General features: G+C 39.2%; 2 protein-coding genes across 2 annotated transcripts in view; one reads left to right on the forward strand and one right to left on the reverse strand.

The window, feature by feature from the left end:
• Fgf7 (fibroblast growth factor 7) overlaps window positions 1-14707 on the forward strand; it is a 53671-nt gene extending 38964 nt beyond the window's left edge. The window contains exons 2-3 of the mRNA XM_029536488.1: window positions 12387-12490; window positions 13520-14707. Coding sequence (XP_029392348.1) covers window positions 12387-12490; window positions 13520-13714 — 299 coding nt within the window. The 3' untranslated portion in view covers window positions 13715-14707. The remainder of the gene's footprint in view (window positions 1-12386; window positions 12491-13519) is intronic.
• Window positions 1-20719, reverse strand: part of Fam227b (family with sequence similarity 227 member B) — a 150621-nt gene that overhangs the window by 81648 nt on the left and 48254 nt on the right. The window lies entirely within an intron of this gene.

Raw genomic sequence — 20719 nt, forward strand, 5'->3', positions numbered from 1 at the left:
TCTCTTACACTGGGAATCATGAATAAACACTAAATCCTTGAAAATTAGAAATGCCAACAGAATTGTATTTTGAGAATTGAGATGGTCCTCTGAAAGTTTTTTGGATCACGAATATTTTATTATTACTAAAACCAATTCTGCTCGTCCCATGTTCTAGCTGGAATGTGATTATAGGCTCACGTCATAAAGTGAATTTAGGAACAGGATCCATATAATCTCTGTCACAGCACACTCATTACCCTCACTAAACCCTCCAACTCAGCCAAACAAATAACTTACAAATCTGAAGTTATGTTTCACCAGAGAACATGCAGAAGAGGGGACACAAAGAACGTAAGAGTGGGACAGTGGGGAGGAGAACCAGGAGACAGTCTTGTGACCTGATCCAGGACTCAGAAATGTGCAGCAACTGCAACTCCTTCCATACAATGTGCACAGGACCATACCCCCAAACATCCAGTCCCTAACTGGGGAGATATTCATGGGCCCAACCCTGCCCTGGCGAGCTCATGGCAGATGAGGGCTATTGGAAGTCATTGTCTTCCCGGGTGGAACCAAATAATGAATTTTCAATGATCCCGTGGATAGCTCTGCGCCCATGCCCACACGGACAGCCCTTAAATAGGTTAAGCCTAGTGAGTCATGAACAAAATGGAAATGCATGAGCTTGAGATGGGGACTGAGTGGAAGGAAGGGGTCTGGTGAGGGTGGGAGCAGATGATGGTGACAACACATGATCAGACGTGTGACACTCCTCTCAGTGTCACTCATTCTCCAGTGAAAAGACCACTCCCTGACTTCTCTTATATTCCAATTTTCAAAATGACTGGAATTTAATGATTCTCGATGTCAATTTCTTATGTGTTTTATCCTTGGATAACCATTGGGCATGGAAGTCGAGGGATGGGCACAGCAAGAGGAACGAATAAATTTGAGAGATGTAAGTGATTCTCACTGTCAGGGATCAGTAGAATATTTGCATTCTCTCCTATTTGCTGAGAGCATCCAGATGAGACAGAGGAGGGATAATGTTCCAGTGTTATGTGCAACAGTCTAGTGGACTGGTGAAGCATGGGAACTGGAACCTGAGAACCAGCCAGTACCAGAGAGAAGAGGTGCTTCCAGGAAGTCAACAAACCCCCAGGACAGACGTGTGTGGGCATTTGCCCACATGTCTATGCTGTGTACCACATGTATGTAATGTATGATGCCTCGAGAGGCTAGAGAAGGGTGCTACAACACCTGCACTTGGAGCTATAGCCAGGTGTGAGCTGCCATGTGGGTGCAGGGAATTGAACCTGGGTCCTCAGGAGGAACAGCCAGCGCTCTTAACCATTGAGCCATCTCTCTAGCCCTTTAGTAATATTCTTTGTGAATCAAGACCTAGGCATTTTACTGCCTCAAAATAAGCTAACCAGTTTTTTTTTTTTTTTTTTTTTAGAATTTGTTTTTCATTTTTTAATTGTCTTTTTTGGTTTTTTGAGACAGGGTTTCTCTGTATAGCCCTGGCTGTCCTGGAACTCACTCTGTAGACCAGGCTGGCCTCGAACTCAGAAATTTGCCTGCCTCTGCCTCCCGAGTGCTGGGATTAAAGGCATGCGCCACCATTGCCCAGCAGCTAACCAGTTTTTGATTCTAAAACAATTAACATAATCTTAGGTTGAAATAAACAATTCAACCCATCATTCCTTAATTTGGTATTTTTCTAGTTTACAAAGTAATGGTTTGAGTGTCTGCAAGAACATCAAGTATGGCTGTCTGGCAGTCAGACAGAGGAGATGATTCTGCGTCGGACTTACTTGTTATTTCATCATTTAGTCAAGACAGGATGACTTTCACTATTTTATAAATAGGTCCGTTCTCTGTCATGTGCAGTTAAATTTGTAACCTTAATATGACTGTTGGCTAACAATATTCTCAGTTAAATATAAACTAATCAAGTGTAAAACAACTTTATAACCCACTTTTAAACTTCATATTGTGGTAAATTTGACAATGTGTAGTTCACTTGTAGATAATCTTCATGTCAGCAAAGTTTCTGCCTAGAATGAGGTCTGGCAATGAGTACGCCATAATTACTTCTTAACGAACTTTGTGAGACAGTTGCACAGCAGCCAGCGTTATTTGGGGGGAAGTCAAGCAGCTCTCCACACCTGCAATGTTTAGCTTGTGGAGCGCTGCTTGGGAATAGCAGGGTAAAACCACATGGTCATCTTATCATTGAGAAACTACATATATTACAAGAAGAATCAAGCTAGCTTTTTTTTGGGGGGGGGAGGTTATTTATTTATTTATTCATATTTTTATTAAACTAATACTTTATTTATTTATTTATTATACATAAGTACACTGTAGCCATCTTCAGACACACCAGAAGAGTGCACCTGATCCCATTACAGATGGTTGTGAGCCACCATGTGGTTTTGAACTCAGGACCTCCAGAAGAGTAGTCAGTGCTCTTAACCACTGAGCCATCTCTCCAGTCCCCTAAAATTTATTTTAAAATATACAACTCAGTATTGACAATTTAAGTCATCAAAATAATTTATAATGGTTAAATGCCTCTTAAATATATATGATATCTTCTGAAGCTAAAAGTAATATACACTCAACCAGTTCTTAAAATATATTTGGAACATTAAACATGATAAAAGTAGAAAAAAATCTCTTACGAGGTCCTCTATGAAAGGAAATCGTGAAAAGTTCCTGATTAGACAGAAACTGTTCCATCTCCAAGGGAGAATATTAAGCGTAACTGTGGCTTCATAGAATGAATTGGGTGGTGTTCCTTCTGTTTCTATTTTGTGGAATAGTTTGAAGAGTATTGGTATTAGGTCTTCTTTGACTGTCTGATAGAATTCTGGACTAAAACCACCTGGTCCTGGGATTTTTTTGGTTGGGAGACTTTTAATGACTGCTTCTATTTCTTTAGGGATTATGGGACTGTTTAGATGGTTTATCTGATCCTGATTTAACTTTAGTATTTGATATCTCTCTAGAAAATTGTCCATTTCATCCATATTTTCCAGTTTTGTTGAATATAGACTTTTGTTGTAGGATCTGATGATTTTTTTGAATTTCCTCTGTTTCTGTTGTTATATCTCCCTTTTCATTTCCGATTTTGTTAATTTGGATACTGTCCCTGTGCCCTCTGGTTAGTCTGGTTAAGGGTTTATCTATCTTGTTGACTTTCTCAAAGAACCAGCTCCTGGTTTGGTTGATTCTTTGTATAGTACTTTTTGTTTCTACTCGGTTGATTTCAGCCCGGTGTTTGATTACTTCCTGCCGTCCACTCTTGGGTGAGTGTGCTTCTGTTTCTTCTGGAGCGTTCAGGCGCACTGTGAAACTGGCCGTGTGTGCTCTCTCCTTTCTTCTTGGAGGCACTCAGAACTGAACTTTCCTCTTAGCACTGTCAAACTAGCTTTTAAGAAACATATGCACATGCTAATTAGATCAGAGGCATGTTTTTGTCAATGATGTTCTTTTCTACAATGATGTTCATATTTTAATTTGCATACATCTAATAAGCTTTTAATTGTGTAAAACTCACAGAAAGTATTTTGGAATTTATTTGTTCATAAGTCATGAGTTTTACACAGTTAAAGAAAATTAAATTTCATGATTAGAGAGGGGCAATTAATTTTTTCTTTATCCAAAACTCTGAAATAATGAGGTAATGAAGGTACTCATAAGAAAGGCTGTGATGGCGTGTAAGGATGAGATAAGCTAACGGCCTATGACTTGGGGGACCATGACCAATAGAACGGCTCTTAAGCCATGCTAAAATACTGGGTAGAAGTGAATAATCTAGCGGGCAAACAGTCTGGGAGTCATTCTGGATGAGGAAGGATTTTTGTAACCAAAAATCAAAGAGATGAGAGACCACAGGTGACCAGAAAAGGGAGGAGATGGCTAAGCTGAGTCAAGTGCTCTTTAAAGGTACAACAGCAAATAAACACACATATATGTTTAAAATGTAACTGGACAAAGTGCATGCAAGATATGGCAAAAATATAAGCCTGCGGTACAGGATTTTTATGTCAAAAGGGACACATCTTTTAAAAACATCTTTGCTGTCTTTATAATTGTGTCCATACTCAAAAAAAGCAGGATAAAACTACAAGTTATTAATATCTGTATTCTTTAATTAAAGCTATCATCCCAGTGAAACAAAGACTGTTCACAGTGTATTATTTGTGTATGTAATTCACCATTTGAAACCTAATAGTTTGAAACACATTAGCAAAGTCTCAGGGCATTTAGAAGCACATTGACTATTTCTGTATGCATGTGCACAAAGTTCTATTTATAAACCACGTTTACAGAGGCTTATAAACTAGCCAGAGATATTCATAGCACAAATACTTGAGACTTACAACACACAGAGAAATGGTAACCAAAAACTCTAGGAGAGATAAAAATGAATCCAGGAAGACTGGCTTCAGACAGGATTCTGGCCCTGATATCACTTTACACTCTAGATTATTACTGAGTACAACAAAGAACTGTGTAAGTGAAGTATAACTACATAAACTAAGTGCATTAGAAATTTAGGCCAAGGCTTTTTGAAAAAAAAAATAACAATTTAAAAACACCATTGCAATAATGTCCAAGGGTCAGAATGACATCAATCAGCACACGAGCACAGGCACCTTTTAGCTTCTCAACTGAAGTTCATATCCCATCTGATTCGCTCCAGGGGATCTCTAGCCTGACATTTTTTCTTTTTTAAAGAATATGTCACTACATTTATCTACTTATCTGTGTGTAGGGGGTGGGGACAAGTTTGCCTTGCATGGGTATAGTGGTCAGAGGCATGCTGGGAGTCGGTTCTCTCCCTCCGCCATGGGATGGATGTCAGCTGGAGGTAAGCATCTATCCTTGCTAAGTCAGCTCGTCCACTCTCACACTGACACTCTTTAAATTACAAACCAGAAGGGTGGAATAGAATTGAAGACCCAGAAACAGACCCACACCATGGTCACTTGATCTTTGACAAAGGAGCTAAAATCATCCAGTGGAAAAATGACAGCATTTTCAACAAATGGTGCAGGTTCAACTGGTGGGCAGCTTGTAGAAGAATACAAACCAATCCATTCTTATCTCTTTGTACAAAGCTCAAATCCAAGTGGATCTTTACATAAAACCAGATACACTGAAACTAACAGAAAAGTAAGTGGGGAAGAGCCTAGAACACATGGGCACAAGGGAAATTTTCTTGAACAAAACACCAATGGTTTATGCTCTAAGATCAACAATAGACAAATGGGACCTCATAAAATTACAAAGCTTCTGTAAGGCAAAGGACACTGTCAATAGGACAAAATGGCAACTAACAGATTGGGAAAAGATCCTACATCCGATAGAGGCTAATATCCAATATATACAAACAACTTAAGAAGTTAGACTCTAGAGAATTAAATAACCCCATTATTGGGGTACAGAGCTAAACAAAGAATTTTCAACTGAGGAATATCAAATGGTTGAGAATCACCTAAAGAAATGTTCAACATCTTTAGCCAACAGGGAAATGAAAATCAAAACAACCTTGAGATTCCACCTCACACCAGTCAGAATGGCTAAGATCAAAAATTCAGGTGACAGCAGATGCTGGCAATGATGTGGAGAAAGAGGAACACTCCTCCATTGTTGGTAGGATTGCAAGATGGTACAACCACTCTGGAAATCACTTTGGTGATTCCTCAGAAAAATTTGGCATAGTACTACCTGAAGACCCAGCAATACCACTCCTGGGTATATACCCAAAAGATGTTTCAACATGCAAAAAGGACACATACTCCACTATGTTAATAGTAGCCTTATTTATAATAGCCAGAAGCTGGAAAGAACCCAGATGTCCCTCAACAGAGGAATGGATACAGAAAATGTGGTACATTTATAAAATGGAGTACTATTCAGCTATTAATAAACAATGAACTCATGAAATTCTTAGGCAAATGGATAAAACTAGAAAATATAATCCTGAGGTAACCTAGTCACAAAGGACACACATGGTGTACACTCACTGATAAGTGGATATTAGGCCGAAAGCTCAAAATAGCCAAGCTATAATTCACAGACCACATGAAGCTCAAGAAGAAAGATGACCGAGTATGGATGCTTCAGTCCTTCTTAGAAGGGAGAACAAAATACTCATGGGAGAAAATACAGAGACAAAAGTGTGGAGAAGACACTGAAGGAAAGGACATCCAGAGACTGCCTCACCTGGTGATCCATCCCATGTACAGTCACAAAATCCAGACACTATTGTGTATGCCATGAAATGCTTCCTGATAGGAGCCTGATATAGCTGTCTCCTGAGAGGCTCTGCCAGAGCCTGGCAAATACAGAGGTGGATGCTCACAGCCAAACATTGGACTGAGCACGGGGTCCCCAGTAGAGGAGTTAGAGAAAGGACTGAAGGAGCTGAAGGGGTTTGCCACCCCATACAAAGAACAACAGTATCAACCAACTAACCAGATCCTCCAGAGTTCCCAGGGACTAAACCACCAACCAAAGACTACACATGGAGGGACCTATGGCTCCAGCCACATATGTAACAGAGGCTGGCCTTGTTGGTCATCAATAGGAGGAGAGGCCCTTGGTCCTGTGAAGGCTTGATGACCCAGTGTAGGAGAATGCCATGGCGGGGAGGCAGGAGTGGGTGAGTAGGTGGGTGGGGGAACACCCTCGTAAAAGCAGGTGGAGGGGGAGAGGATGGGGGTTCTAGGCAGGAGGAAACCAGGAAAGGGGATAACATTTGAAATGTAAATTAAAAAATATCCAACAAAACCAGAAGGGATGCCCTATTTTTTCTTTCGTTTATTGTTATTTTTTAATGTATTAATCATTTTGCTTGTTTATATTTCAAATGTTATCCCTCTTAAGGGTTTTCCCTCCACGAATCCCCCTTTTGCCTCTAAGAGGGTGCTCCTCCACCAAGTCCTACCTTACCCTTCTGGCATCCCCCCTTCTCTGGGGCATCAAGCCTCCACAGGACTAAGTGCCTCCCCTCCCTCTCATGCCAGACAGTCCTCTGCTCTATGTAGTGGGAGCTATGGATTAACCCATGTATACTCTTTGGTTGGTGGTTTAGTCCCTGGGAGCTCTGAGGGTCCCTGTTGTTTATAAATACAAATTTAAATTCCTCAAGTTAGCATTCAGTTCTATTGTTTATACTTCCTGGGTTAGATAGTTCTAATTTGAATGTTAGCTTCCATGACCTTGAATATGCTGGTGTTTCTTCAACTGTACTGCGTGATCATCTTGTCTACACATTAACCTTACCCATCACTTGAGGCTTCATTTAAACTCTATCATTACTCAGATCCTTTTACCCTTCTTTACCACAGAAAACATTTCTTGGTTTTGAAATTGATTTTCCATTCCATGAATTTAAACTGTTGGCATATGTTGCTGGGTATCATTTATTATCTCTGCAGAAAGAAAAAATCTGAAAAATGAATTTTGATAGTCACTCTACTCATATCAAAGTATTTTGATGACTGCATAATTAGTCATCAACTCATTTCTAAAATGTCCCTGAATCTCATGTTCCACTCTGCACTTGAGAAATAAACACACTTAGAATTATAATAGTGGTCTTCACAAACATAGAGGACTTGTGTTTTCTACACTTGCTGATGTGTATTTGCATTATGACCCTATTGTTTATGTATTACAAAAAGAAATAATTCATTTGATAGGCAGGTCTTAATCTCTCACCAAAGACAATATTCATAACAAACTAACTCCATATGCTCTGTGTATTTGGGACAAGAATAATTAAGATGTTTGTATAAGTAGTCTCCTTACAGTCAGTCATTGTATATAATTAGTGAAAGTCTTAAGAGTACAACTTCAAAAGTTTAAGTTGCAATTTTAAAACATACTATTTTTCAGTCACAATAGTTATATATTTGCAGACCATCTGCACAGAGAGAAGCAGGGTTACTCGGGTTCCACTATGGTCAATGTTTTGGAATGGGTGTCACTTCCTACCACTGATGAAACAATATTTGAATACATTAGTTTGCTCTCCTGTGCAATTACATGAATTTGACAAATGCATAATAAAATGTATCTGCTGTTGTAGTTCCATACAATAGTCCACTGATTAAAATTCCCTGCTTTCACACCAATGCTCATGTAAGGGGCTTGTTGTTGTTGTTCTTGTTGTTTCTGTTTGTTTGTGGCCTGATGCTTGAGTTCTAAAAACACTGAACAATATTCCAGTGTATGTATGTAAGCATAGTTGGACCATTCATCCCCTCTTGAACACTTCGGTGGCTTCTCATTTCTAGCTCTTATAAATGAAGCTGCTTTAAACATCCATGTTCAGATTTCTGTGTGAACATGCCACTCAGTAGAGTGAGTACCTTGGCATACAGCATCTGTGTTCAGTTTCTAGGAAACTGCCCGCCCAAGTGTCTTCCAAGTTGGCTGCACTTTGCGTTCCCACTACCCAGGAGGAGTCTGAGCTGGGCTGCATCTTTGCCAGTGGCATGCATGAGCTGTCGGGCTTGCTCATGCTAGTAGCTGTGAGGGGGCCCTCAAGACTGTTCATTCTTCAGTGACAGGAAGAGACACCTTGCCTCTCATCTGCTTTCTTGCTATCATTTCTTCAGATAGCTTATCTACTTTTAATGATTTTTATTATCATATTTTCATTTAAACTTCTTTGTTCTTTTAGAGACATTAAATATCACTTTGCAAGCATGCATTTAAATAATAAAATTTATTGTTAAATCAAATCTATTCCCTTAGATGTAATATAAATATTCAGTTGTTAAGATTTCTTGCTCAAGACAATCTTGATAGAATATCCTAAAAATTCATTATTTAACATTAGAATTGTGGGATATTTTTTGTTGTTTATTTTAGTTCTTAGTTTTAATGTGTACAAAAGGTATACTTGATCAAAGATAAAATGAAATGGTCTAATTAGCCTAACCATCAAACTACTTTTTTCATCTTCGAAATATATATTATTCTATCTATATTTATATGTGCTTCCCTTGAAACCTTCCAGCATAATGCTTTAAAAAGTGTAAGGAAATAAATATTAATACATTGGAGTAGAACAGGTTTCCACATAACTATTGGAAACAATTTTAAAAGGGAAAATTAAAGTACTCTAAATCATGAAGCTACTGGCAATAACATGGAGCTAGTATCAATATCGAGAGTTCAGGATTAAAGGAGTACTTGTAATTTCGCAAGTTGTGGGAGAATTTTGTTTAAGTATACCGACTGATCCCAGGGTTTCAAATGTGACACAAGATTAAACAGGCAAAAAGGTGGAATGGTGGAATTTTGGAAATAGAAAAGCTATCAGTGTGTAAGCTAGATACCTAAAGAATGAACCCATGCTGTTGCTGAAGGGGTTATTAAACAGAAATATTGATCCACAGAAAGATGCCATCTTATATTTGCCTTATATAAGAAAGCAAATGTACCTTATACTTATTGTATATTAAAATGTCAAGAACAATTAAGTTATTCTGGTAGATAAAATTTCTAAGTTATGTGTTTTTATATTTTCTGAAAATCTTTCAAACTCTCGTTTTAGGGTGGAGGCAAAATTCTAGAAGTCTGGTCAGTTAAGGATCCCACAGGTTTTTATAGCTATTGGAAAGAACTGCATCCCCACTCTGCCTATGCACAAACAAGTGTCAGCATTGATACTTTCATTTCCAGGCTTCTTGATTTCAAAGGGCCCAGCAGAGAGGGTGTAACAGGCCAGACAATCAGGGTTGGTTCCCCATCATGCTTCTTACTGCTATCCTATCCAATGACTTTAGGTCTGCTCATTTCCTGGTATGGAAAAAATCCTTTTTTTAAAAAAAATTATTGTCAGGCAATTAAAAATACAAGTACTTAGCTTTTTAAAGCATATTCTCATCCCATTTGAAGCAAAAAACCCTTACAATTCTTTTTCATATCTTTTATCCTGATAAGATTAACAATGTTTACCACTGATTGGTGTCAAAGAGCAACAACAACAAAGAGGTGGACAAGGGACATGGCAGGTGGAGGGTGGGGAGAGGAATAGAGGAGCTTCTGGGGACAAGGTGATATGACTGGTCCTAAAAGGCACAGAGTCCACATATCACAGGACCAGTAACTGTCAATCAACAGTTATGTTTTGCAGACAACTGTTCCATGTAGGAATACCCTGCCAACATTACAGATTCATCCTCTAATTCCAGCTGATCATGATCGCTGCCCCTCAGGCTTCAGATCAGCACTCTCCTCTCTCAGAAACAAGACTGGATTAATGGGTTTTGTGGCAGGGTCTTTAGAATCCAAGCTCAATACATTCTTGAACAGATTTCTGCTGTCTCGTGGCCATTGCAAGGGTGGTGCAGTAATTACTTTCTTCAGTGTTCTCCATGGCAGGAGTGCCAGTTTAACCCCACAGGCCTATGTTGATCACATTGCTTCTCTTGGCACCTTCTTTAGGGAAAATGAAGTTGTTACATAAGAGCCTGAGGCGGGTGCTTGTCTCTGAATTGAGCCTGGCATGGCAGTGGCTCTCAGGGAAGATCTGCTGACGGTTATGTGACTGTGTCAGCGTCAGCATCAGCATCGTACCCTGTCATGAGCTTGTCATTGATGTGTAAAGTTTCCATAGCCTCTTCAGGCCGGTGTTCTCCAGAAAGCTTTCCTCTCTTTCAAGCAAGGTGTTTCTACAGGAGTGCTTGTGATTTCAAGTTCTTAATTTGTTTCCTAAAATTACGGAATATCATGCATTTAATAAACACTTCACAAATACGTCTAATACACATTCCTTTGCCTTTGCTTCTTAGAAGCCAGTGTTTTAGCTGTGCTGCTGTACTAGGTAACCCTGATTACTGCTGTTCACACACATGACAAATCCTGACTAGGCACGATCACACTTTCCCTTCCTCCAACTCCTCCCAGATCCTCTCCCCCCCCCCCGCCCCCACCCCCATTCCCTCACCCTCTCACTACTTGGCCCAGGCCTTCCCTTGTGCTGGGTCATATAAAGTTTGCAAGACCAAGAGGAGAGTTCTTGCCTAGTAAGCTAGCTCAAAGCCTTGGGTTGAATTCCCCGCCCCCCCCCCGCCCCCACACACAAATCCTCCACAAACTCACAAAACCCAAAATATACCAGCAAAAGACCACTAGGACAAAACTAACAAGCAAACAAACAAAGCAAAATAAGACAAAATGTCTGCAAAAATACTACTGAGTTCATTTTGTATTGGCCAACTACTCCGGGGCATGGGGCCTATCCTAACGTGTGGTTTGTACACCTAGTGAGGCTCCATTGGCAATGAGTATCAATTAGAGATAGCTTGTTGGTTAGGGGTGGGAGCCCATGTTCATTCCTTGCCTCCCAGTTGCCGAGAATCCATCTGGCTTACCTGTGCAGGCTCTGTGCACAGTCTCTGTAAGTTCATATGTGTATCAGTCCTGCTGTGTCTAGAAGAAGCTATTTCTTTGGAGTTATTTATTTGCTCTGGCTCTTACAATCTTTCTACATCGTCATCATAGAGCCCCGAGCCCTTGAGGGTAGGGTTTGATGAAGTGCCCCAAAGTCTCTCACTTTCTGCTCACTGCCCTAGAGTGATCTCTGTGTTCATTTCCATCTACTGTGAGAAGCTTCCCTGATGATGGCTAAGTGAGGCTCCAGTCCTCTATATCATATATAATAAAAGAGAATACTTGGCTAACATTATAAAGTACCTATTTAGTAAAATAAATTCCACAAAGATTAAAAAGTTAATTACAAAGTATATAATCTTATTTTAATATAATTTTTATAATTTTGAATCATCTCTGTGCATTAAAACACTGAGTTTAAAACAATCATTTTAAAAGACAGTTGGTTCTACTTGCTATAATTTATAATTGCTTAAGTCATAATTTTAAAGATAGTCATTTTCAGTGAAGTCAAGAACTATTTATCAGTAATAATTTTTAAGATAAATATAGACAAACATGAAGAACAACATTGTTAGGTGTATCTTTCCTTTTTGTATTTCGCCACTTAGCAGCTGTCAGGCTTTGGTAGATTATTTACTTCTCTGTGTATTCTCAGATCCTCATCAATGAAGTGGCTGTAGCAGGGATGCCTGCCCTACAGTATGTGGTGATGACTGGACAAATCCATACACAGGAGGGATACTTTTATGTTAGGAATTCAGCAAATATTAGCTACATTGTCACCATGGCAGATTTGAAGTATTGCTCTAAAGGATAAGTCTGAAGATGTAGCAAATGTTGTTCTCTATGTAACACATGTATCAGTGTGCAGTTCTGTGTTTCATGATTACTCTGCTGTTTGTGGCTGTGTGTTAGGGAAATAAGTCTCCAGATTAGTGAATAATGATATATGTTTGTGTGATTCCTTGCAGACATCATGGAAATCAGGACTGTGGCAGTTGGAATCGTGGCAATCAAAGGGGTGGAAAGTGAATACTATCTTGCCATGAACAAGGAAGGGAAACTCTATGCAAAGGTATTAATAATTGATGTTGTTATTCAAACCTACTCTATCAAAATTATCTGCTTTTCTGAAAACTGGAATTAGTTTTATTCCACTGGTGCAAGTGACTATTCCATTAAACCACTCTTTACTCCAGCACTAAGGCACTCTCTTTTCTGTAGGACCTGAGATTTTTATTTAAAGCTACCTGGATGTTAGATTCTTCATCTGTAAGATGACTTGGAATGACTGATCTCTAGGGATCCTTCCAGTTCTAAATCCCTTGTGCACTATTGGCACTTGGAACCTAAAATGTCCACCTCTGAGTATTAAAGCTCTTTTTGTTAGAATCCACCCAATTTACACATTGCTGACATGAAAATTCTTGGGAAAAATTTTGAATTGTTCAGTTCATTTATCAACATCAGTCTCCCAGCTATGGGCTTTGAACTCTAAGCATTCACATCATTTCCACTTTAGTGTGATGGAAATATGTGACAGTTCTTCCCACTGTAGTAAAGCAAAGGCCATTTTCCATTGTATTCTTGTAGCTCTGCATAATGCCTATGCAGACAAGCTACAGAATAGAGGCTCAATCAAATGAGCACACATCGCTGCATGGACCATCAAACTAAGTAACTTTTTACTTTTGTTACAATTGAGGGTGACATGGTAGAAAGTGAAGTCCAATTTATTATTATTAAATAGTCCCTCACATGTAGGAAATAGCAGCTACCCCCTCTACAGTAAATACCTGGTGGAGAGAGAATAAAGAGATTTGGGGACCCCAACATTAAAAAGATTAGAAATTTACTGCCCAACTGGACATAACTAAATGTGTTTTATATTGTTATTTTGTTGTTGTTAAACTTAAGATGCTTTTGGCCTACGGCAATATGTGCCATGAGTAAAGCCACTAAACCATATCATGCCTGCCCACTCTGAGGCTTAAATAAATCACGTGTATATCACCTCTACAGACCATCACCTGCTTGCTGTAGTTTGACCCTCCTCCAGAATTCGCTTTACTAATTGTGTTTGGTTTTGGCTTGTTTTTATCAGAAAGAATGCAATGAGGACTGCAACTTCAAAGAACTGATTCTGGAAAACCATTATAACACCTATGCATCAGCTAAATGGACACACAGCGGAGGGGAAATGTTCGTCGCCTTAAATCAAAAGGGGCTTCCTGTCAAAGGGAAGAAAACGAAGAAAGAACAAAAAACAGCCCATTTTCTTCCTATGGCAATAACCTAAGTGTACATGGTATTTGAGAAACCAGTTTCATTCAGCAGGGAGATTTCTTTCCAGTGGACTTTTCTTCTCTCTCTCTCTCTCTCTCTCTCTCTCTCTCTCTCTCTCTCTCTCTCTCTCTCAGTAACCAAGAAAGGCTGGAAAACTACTGAAAAACTGATCAAGCTGGACTTGCGCATTTTTGTTTATTTTAAAAGACTGCATTAAAGAAAGATTTGAAGAATATACACAAAAATCAGATTTAGTAAAAGTTGTAAAAAGTTGTAAAAGTGGTTGTACAATCGTGATGTTAGTGACGTGATATTTTTCTTAAATTAATTTACCCTTAAGAGTATGTTAGATTTGACTATCTGATAATGAATATTTAATATCACTATCTGCTTATAAAATGGCTGCTATAATAATATTAATAATGCAGATGATGTTATATAAGGTATGTCAGACCTAAAGGCTGCTGGGATGCTTTGTCAGATGTTCAAGCCCCACACAAACTATAGACGATGAGCAGTGTTTGAAAGCTTTCCAGTGAGAACTATAATCCACTTCAGCTCTATTCAGAAAAATGGATGTTCTCAACATTTTATTGTAGAATAGAATCTACAGGTGGTTTTACAAAATCACAGGCTTGGAGCATGCCTGTACTGATTAATATGAACAAAAATCCACTCAAATTGAAAAGGTATTGCTAACAGGATGTTTTAAAAATCTGTATATAAAATAGCAATAATGATGATAATATTGTATTTCATCTCACCACAAAATAACATTTTATAATCCCGTAAAATAAATTTCAGAAATCTTTACATTTTTTTCAAGTAAATCTATCTTTTGTATAAATCACATTTGGGAACACAACTTTTAGTAATGCTCTTCCCACAAATAATCATGCTTATTTTCCCTCTGTGATTACAGCATTAAACTCTACTTTAAGTTGTATTTGAATTTTATTGTTTTGTTATTTAAGTTTATGTTATTTATAAAGAAAAAAAACCTTAAGAAGCTGTATCTGTTTCATATGCTTTTAATTTCAAGGAAGCAACAAACCCGTCTGGCTGCAGTGCAGATGTCTCCTCCCCTGGTGGCTGACACCAAGACTAGCACACAACACTTGGCTAGCAAGTGCTGGATGGCAGACAAAACCGACAGCCTGTAGCCATGCTCACAGCAGATGTCTTGCAGAGAATGACACAGATATGTGGGAGAGATTTTACACAACACTCATGCCAATGAATTCGGATCAAATAAGTAAAAGAAAAGTATTTAGTGAGGATGTATTTTTGAAAATAGGCATATTTAAAGTTAGCAATTTGATATCTTTAGAAGTTTTTGCCATACAAAATATGCCAACATTGAAATGGCAAGAGTAAAACTCCAAGAGAGGTTGTAGTCAGGGTATGGGGCCTCAAACACCTTGAGGCTTCAGGTTAGGCCACAGATGACAGGCTATTATTAAAATAGATGAATACATATAATAAATAAATAAATCTTTAAAAAAATAGATGAATACTTACTCCATAGTTCTGCTACCAGTAGATGCTGATATAAATTTATGAATACTTATGAAGGGAAAGGCAACATTTATTTAAATTGTTGGTATATTAATTAATGCGGTATCAACTTCATAGTGCTTGTCATTAAAGTTTCTTTATATTACATACAACACTTTTTGGTAATATGTTTATATGTGAAGGTATATGATAAAGCCTTGTCAACAAAAAAGAATCAATTAACTTTCTTGTGTTTGCCCAGATATCCAGGCTACCGGAAGGTCAGAAGTGTTGCCCTTTGCCACATACACTGAAGGACACACCATGAGGCAATACTCTGTATTAGTATCCAATTAACATGTAATTTTAACATGTGAATTTCAGAAAACTCTGCTTTAGTCAAATACATTTAGAATTCTAGAGTCTTGAAAGTCTATGAGGTCTTCATCTTACTCCTCTTTCACATTAGTAAACTGAAAATTTTATCACACTGGGTGCTGGATGAATGCAGCTTGCCTTGGAGTCTCAGTCATTAAGCTTGTATCTTAGTCTCACCTTGTCAGTGATCACCTTGTTTTGCTTGATTTTAATTTCTATCAAGATGTCATCTTTTTATGTGAGAATACTTGTGGTTTGCTTGTCAATTCACTTAGTACATAATGATACCATTATGACTTGACTCTGACAAAGGAATGTGATTTCCAATTCTGATTCCTAAGCAACTTTTATGTAAACTTCTTTATAAATGAAAAATATCACACAATCAGAGTATTCCTTTCTAAAGTGTTCTTTAAAAAGAAAACCATATCAACTCATGGGTTTCCCCAAACTGGTAAAGGAGTAAGTAAGAGAATTTGACTTGTTAACACAATAAGTAGAATGGTACTTTCAGTGCAAGTGAACTAAAACATTCCAACAGACCAGCTATGAAAAAGAAGGCAGGTTAGAGGTTCTATCACGTAGAGGGTTTCTTTCTAGTTTCTAGGGTGTCAAAAACATGAAGAGTGGTTATGGAGATACTCTGATTCATGATCCCCCAAATGTTCAGCTATAGTGTAGAATGAAATCCCAAGAAACCATATAAAGATAGCTTTCCAAGCTGGTCCTTCTGATCCTGGTGATGAGGGCACAGGTGAGCCTCACCGGGTGTGATCATGGGAGAACTGTCCCCACCAGCTGCAGCAGTCGGGAGAGATGGCCCTGCACCTTGACTGGCCAACGCAGTAGAACTGGTTGTGGTGGCATGGGTGGGGAGCGGGTGAGCTGGCCCTGAAGTCATGAAATCATAAGAGCCAGCCTTGTTCCTTGTCAGCTGGCTGGGGCAGTACTGGGGAGCTTGTCCTGGTGGTGTGATGTGGGTTCAGGAGAGCTTCCAGGCTGACCAACTCAGCTACCACCCAGGCCCAGATGCAGGGGTTTGAGTTGGCCCACACTAACATCTACCTCATGTATGAACTGCTGGAGCACATGAATGGGCCAGTCCTGCAGATCCAAAGCTGCAGAAGCTCCATGACCCAGAGCAACCACAGGATGTCTGAGAGAAGTCTCAGTGAGGATCCAGAACTGAAGATGCAGCAGAAGCCAGAGGCCTCAAGCCAAGGCAATAGCTCGCTGCAGTAAACATTTACACGGAAAGATGTGCAGATAAAAGGGTGTACTGTAAGCACACTGTGCCACACTGCACTTTCCATGACAGTATTTTGCTTTTTTTTTTTTTTTTTTTTATTATTTCTTGTTATTTTCTTTTGGAGGGGAGATTGCAAGGGTGAAAGGGATGGGGAGATGAGTGGGATTGGAACAGATGATGTGACATTCACAAAGAACCAATACAAAGTAAAAGAAAAAAAAAAGATCTCCCAAAGACAGAAAATTTTACATTTAAATTTAAAATCTGTTTTCTTGCAATTCATGTGAGTTTTGTCTTTTACTCTGGTAATACTTGTATTCGCTTTAATGTGAAAATGTGTCCAGTTCCCTGATACAGCTTTCTCTTGTGAGGCTATGCCAGTGCCTGGCAAACATAGAAGTGGATGCTCACAGTCAGCTATCGGATGGAACACAGGGTCCCCAAAAGAGGAGCTAGAGAAAGTACCCAAGGAGCCGAAGGGGTCTGCACCCCTATAGGTGGAACAACAATATGAACTAACAAGTACCCCTAGAGCTCATGTCTCTAGCTGCATAGGTAGCAGAAGACGGTCTAGTCAGCCATCATTGGGAAGAGAGGCCCTTGGTCTTACAAACTTTATATGACCCAGCACAGGGGAATGCCAGGGCCAAGAAGTAGAAGTGGGTGGGTAGGGGAGCAGGACGGGGGGATGGTATAGGGGACTTTCAGGATGGCATTTGAAATGTAAATGAAGAAAATATCTAATAAAATATTGAAAAAAAAAAGGAAATGTCTCCAGTTGATGTCGGTGAGCCAAACTGAAGTTTTCCGTGGCTACCTGAACTTATTGCTAAGTTTGGCTTTCACCCTTGCCCTGTGCCGCACAGACGAGACCAATGGTCTTCTATCTTCATAGTCCAACTTCACATCAAATAATACAGGCATAAACAAACAAAAATTAAGCCAAGATCACTTTGTAAAAGTATGATTTTAAAAATATTTAACACCTAATGTGAGTGGTTATTAGTCAGTCAAAATACTTCATTGATTCTTAATGTTGGGAAAGAGGCAGCTTCCTGGTGCCTTCCACAGCCAGTCTGGCCAATAGGTGAGCTACAGAGAGAGACCTTGTCTCTCTAAGGTGGAGAATGCTACAGAGAGATACCCAACCTCAGGCGTGTGTGTGTGTGTGTGTGTGTGTGTGTGTGTGTGTGTGTGTGCGCACGCACGTGCCTGACACGGGTCTATATGAATATCAGACTATTGTCATGTGCAGCCATTTTAAAGACAAGTAGATGGTTAGAGTTCTTAGAATGTTCTTACTATGGAACAGCTTGGTAAAGCGTCACATGTAACTCTGTGAGTGGTACTGTCAGGTTACTCTTTGCTTACTCCACCACAGTCAACAAAACTTTAGTATTCAATGACAGGGATTTACTCCATTTCACTCCCATTTGCTCTCCAATTTTGAAAATTTTATCAATTTATTTTCTTTTGAATTGAGACTTGACAGGAAGCAAGAAAATCTTACTCTCTTACCAACACCTCCTAAAGAGCCAGGTAATTATTCTCATGAGAAGGTGTCTCTTAGTTTCCCATTTGCGTCTTGGCTGTGACAGTCCTATTTGCCAAATCACCATCCTGAGCTTTCTGAAAGCGAATGCCATTATATGACCAGGAATTATTCCTTTCTTCTGTCTGGATGCAGCTATGTACTAGTTATTGTGGTGTATAATATGAAAATTTAATAACATAACACAACAGTTCTTTTGCTTTATAATTATCTGGATTCCCTGTCTGCAAGCCCTCATAAAGTTGTAATAAAGGTGTTAACCAGGGAAGCCACTGATCTCAATACTCAGTCCTGAGGGAAACCCAGCACCACCTTTACCGACTGCAGCTGCAAACACCAGCTCCTCATTTCACAGCGCTGTTTTCCAAAAGAACTTTATTTCCTACAAAACAGTGAGTCAGAGAATAAAATTTCCTGAATGGAAGCCACAGTTTTAAGAAACAATCTCCAGTGGATCCTGTTCCTCTAACTGGGCCGCCTTGTCTGGTCTCAGTGGTAGAGGATTCACCTAGTCCTGCAGTGACTTGATGTGCTGGGGTGGGCGTGGGGGTGGTGGGTGATACCTAGGGAGGGGGCTCCCCTTTTCAAAGGAGAACGGGAGTGAGGAATGGGGGTAGAGTCTGTATGAGGGAGGAGATAGGTACTGATATTGGGATATACAGTGAATAAATAGTTTAATAATAATCTTTAGCGTGATGTTACTTCTTTTTTAAAATATAACATAAAATTTATTTAAAAATTTTATAATCAGAATTTTACATTTCTGTAATACTTCTATATTACACAAGGGGAGATATTAACCCTGTACTGCACACTAGAAAAGAAGACCACTGTAAAGTGTCTATTGCAAGTCATTCATTAGATGACCATTTAAGACTTTACCATAAACCCACATGTTCTACAGCCTAATAAAACCAATTCAACGCATTCATAGAGAAACAGATGAAACAGGCGTATTTTCTGTGGGAGATTGGTCCTTTCTTCCGCAGGAAAATGAGAGAAGGCTTGGATCCTATCTGTTTTTGTTAGCCTGCATTGTGCCTTCTTAGGTCTAACATGAGAGGAACTGGCAATGACACGTGGGCTCCACAGAAGGACAGCATCATGTCTTCAGACTCAACCTGAAAATAATTCTCTTCTTATCTTCACTACCTTAAGAGAATACGATCATAGATGTCATTTCATTTCCTTTAAGGCATTAAGAGTTTTGTCCCAGAAGGCAGAGGTGCTTAAGCACTCATAGTTGCCCAAGGCCATCTAAGTCAGTGGTTCTCTGATCCTTTGGGCCCAAAGGACCCTTTCAAAGGGGTCATCTATGACCATCAAAAATACAGATATTTACATTTTGATTCATAACAGTAGCAGAGTTACAGTTATGAGGTAGTGACAAAATAATGTTATGGTTGGGGGTCACCACAACATGAGGAACTGTGTTAAAGGCATTTGGAAGGTTGAGAACCACTGTTCTAAACAAAAGGAAATCTGAAAAGACCCGAAAGCTATTGGGTTGCTTTCCATGCAGGATGCACATGTGGAGTCACCTCCAGGACTTCCTTTTCCGCTTGAAACAATGAGGCACAGACTTTATCCCAGGTCAGCTCTATCAGTGAATACAGATTGGAGTACATCATTTTTATATCCCCCAGCAATCTCTACTTCTCTTGTTGCAGTAAGAACTAACAAGTAGAAAAAAACCAAAGCAAGCGCCTTTCTAGTCTAGTCCTGGCTCATTATCTCCTTTTCAACACAGTGACAAGTCTTACTCCTCACCAACCCAACTTTCCACCATGTTCCTATTTACAGTGAGCACTAGAAGGAACACAAATTCAAGAAAGAGCTATCATCATTCTTACAATGAGATTATTATGGAATATAAGGTGAATAGAAGCCCATTCTCCAAGAGAACATGCATTAGATATAATAAAATCCCTCTTTTCACATTTGTTATTGGTTTTCACATCATATGGACTACAACCTTAAATTGCATGGAGGCCAGCAGGGCGGCAGTGGAACAAAGGTAACTAGTTGAAAACCTTGCTGTTGGTTAAGCAGCACAAGGCAACAGGCACAGCACTATAAACCCATAAGCATATGCTCAGTTTGCTGAGCAGGAACTGTCAAGTTCATTAAAAATACCAAAAATGGGTTAGGTCTTTTGGGACTCCTGAACCTAAATGGCTGTATCTTTGCCAAGATTAGGGATAACTAGGGTTATTGTTTTACATATATTTTATACTTTCCCTCTTCTGAGACCCCAAGACTCAGATATTTGTTTGTGTAATGGTGCCACATGTCTCAGGTTTTGGGTTTTTGTGTTCTTTGTCTTTCCTCTTTTTTTCTTC

Source organism: Mus pahari, chromosome 3 (assembly GCF_900095145.1).
Source record: "Mus pahari chromosome 3, PAHARI_EIJ_v1.1, whole genome shotgun sequence".
Classification (NCBI taxonomy): domain Eukaryota; kingdom Metazoa; phylum Chordata; class Mammalia; order Rodentia; family Muridae; genus Mus; species Mus pahari.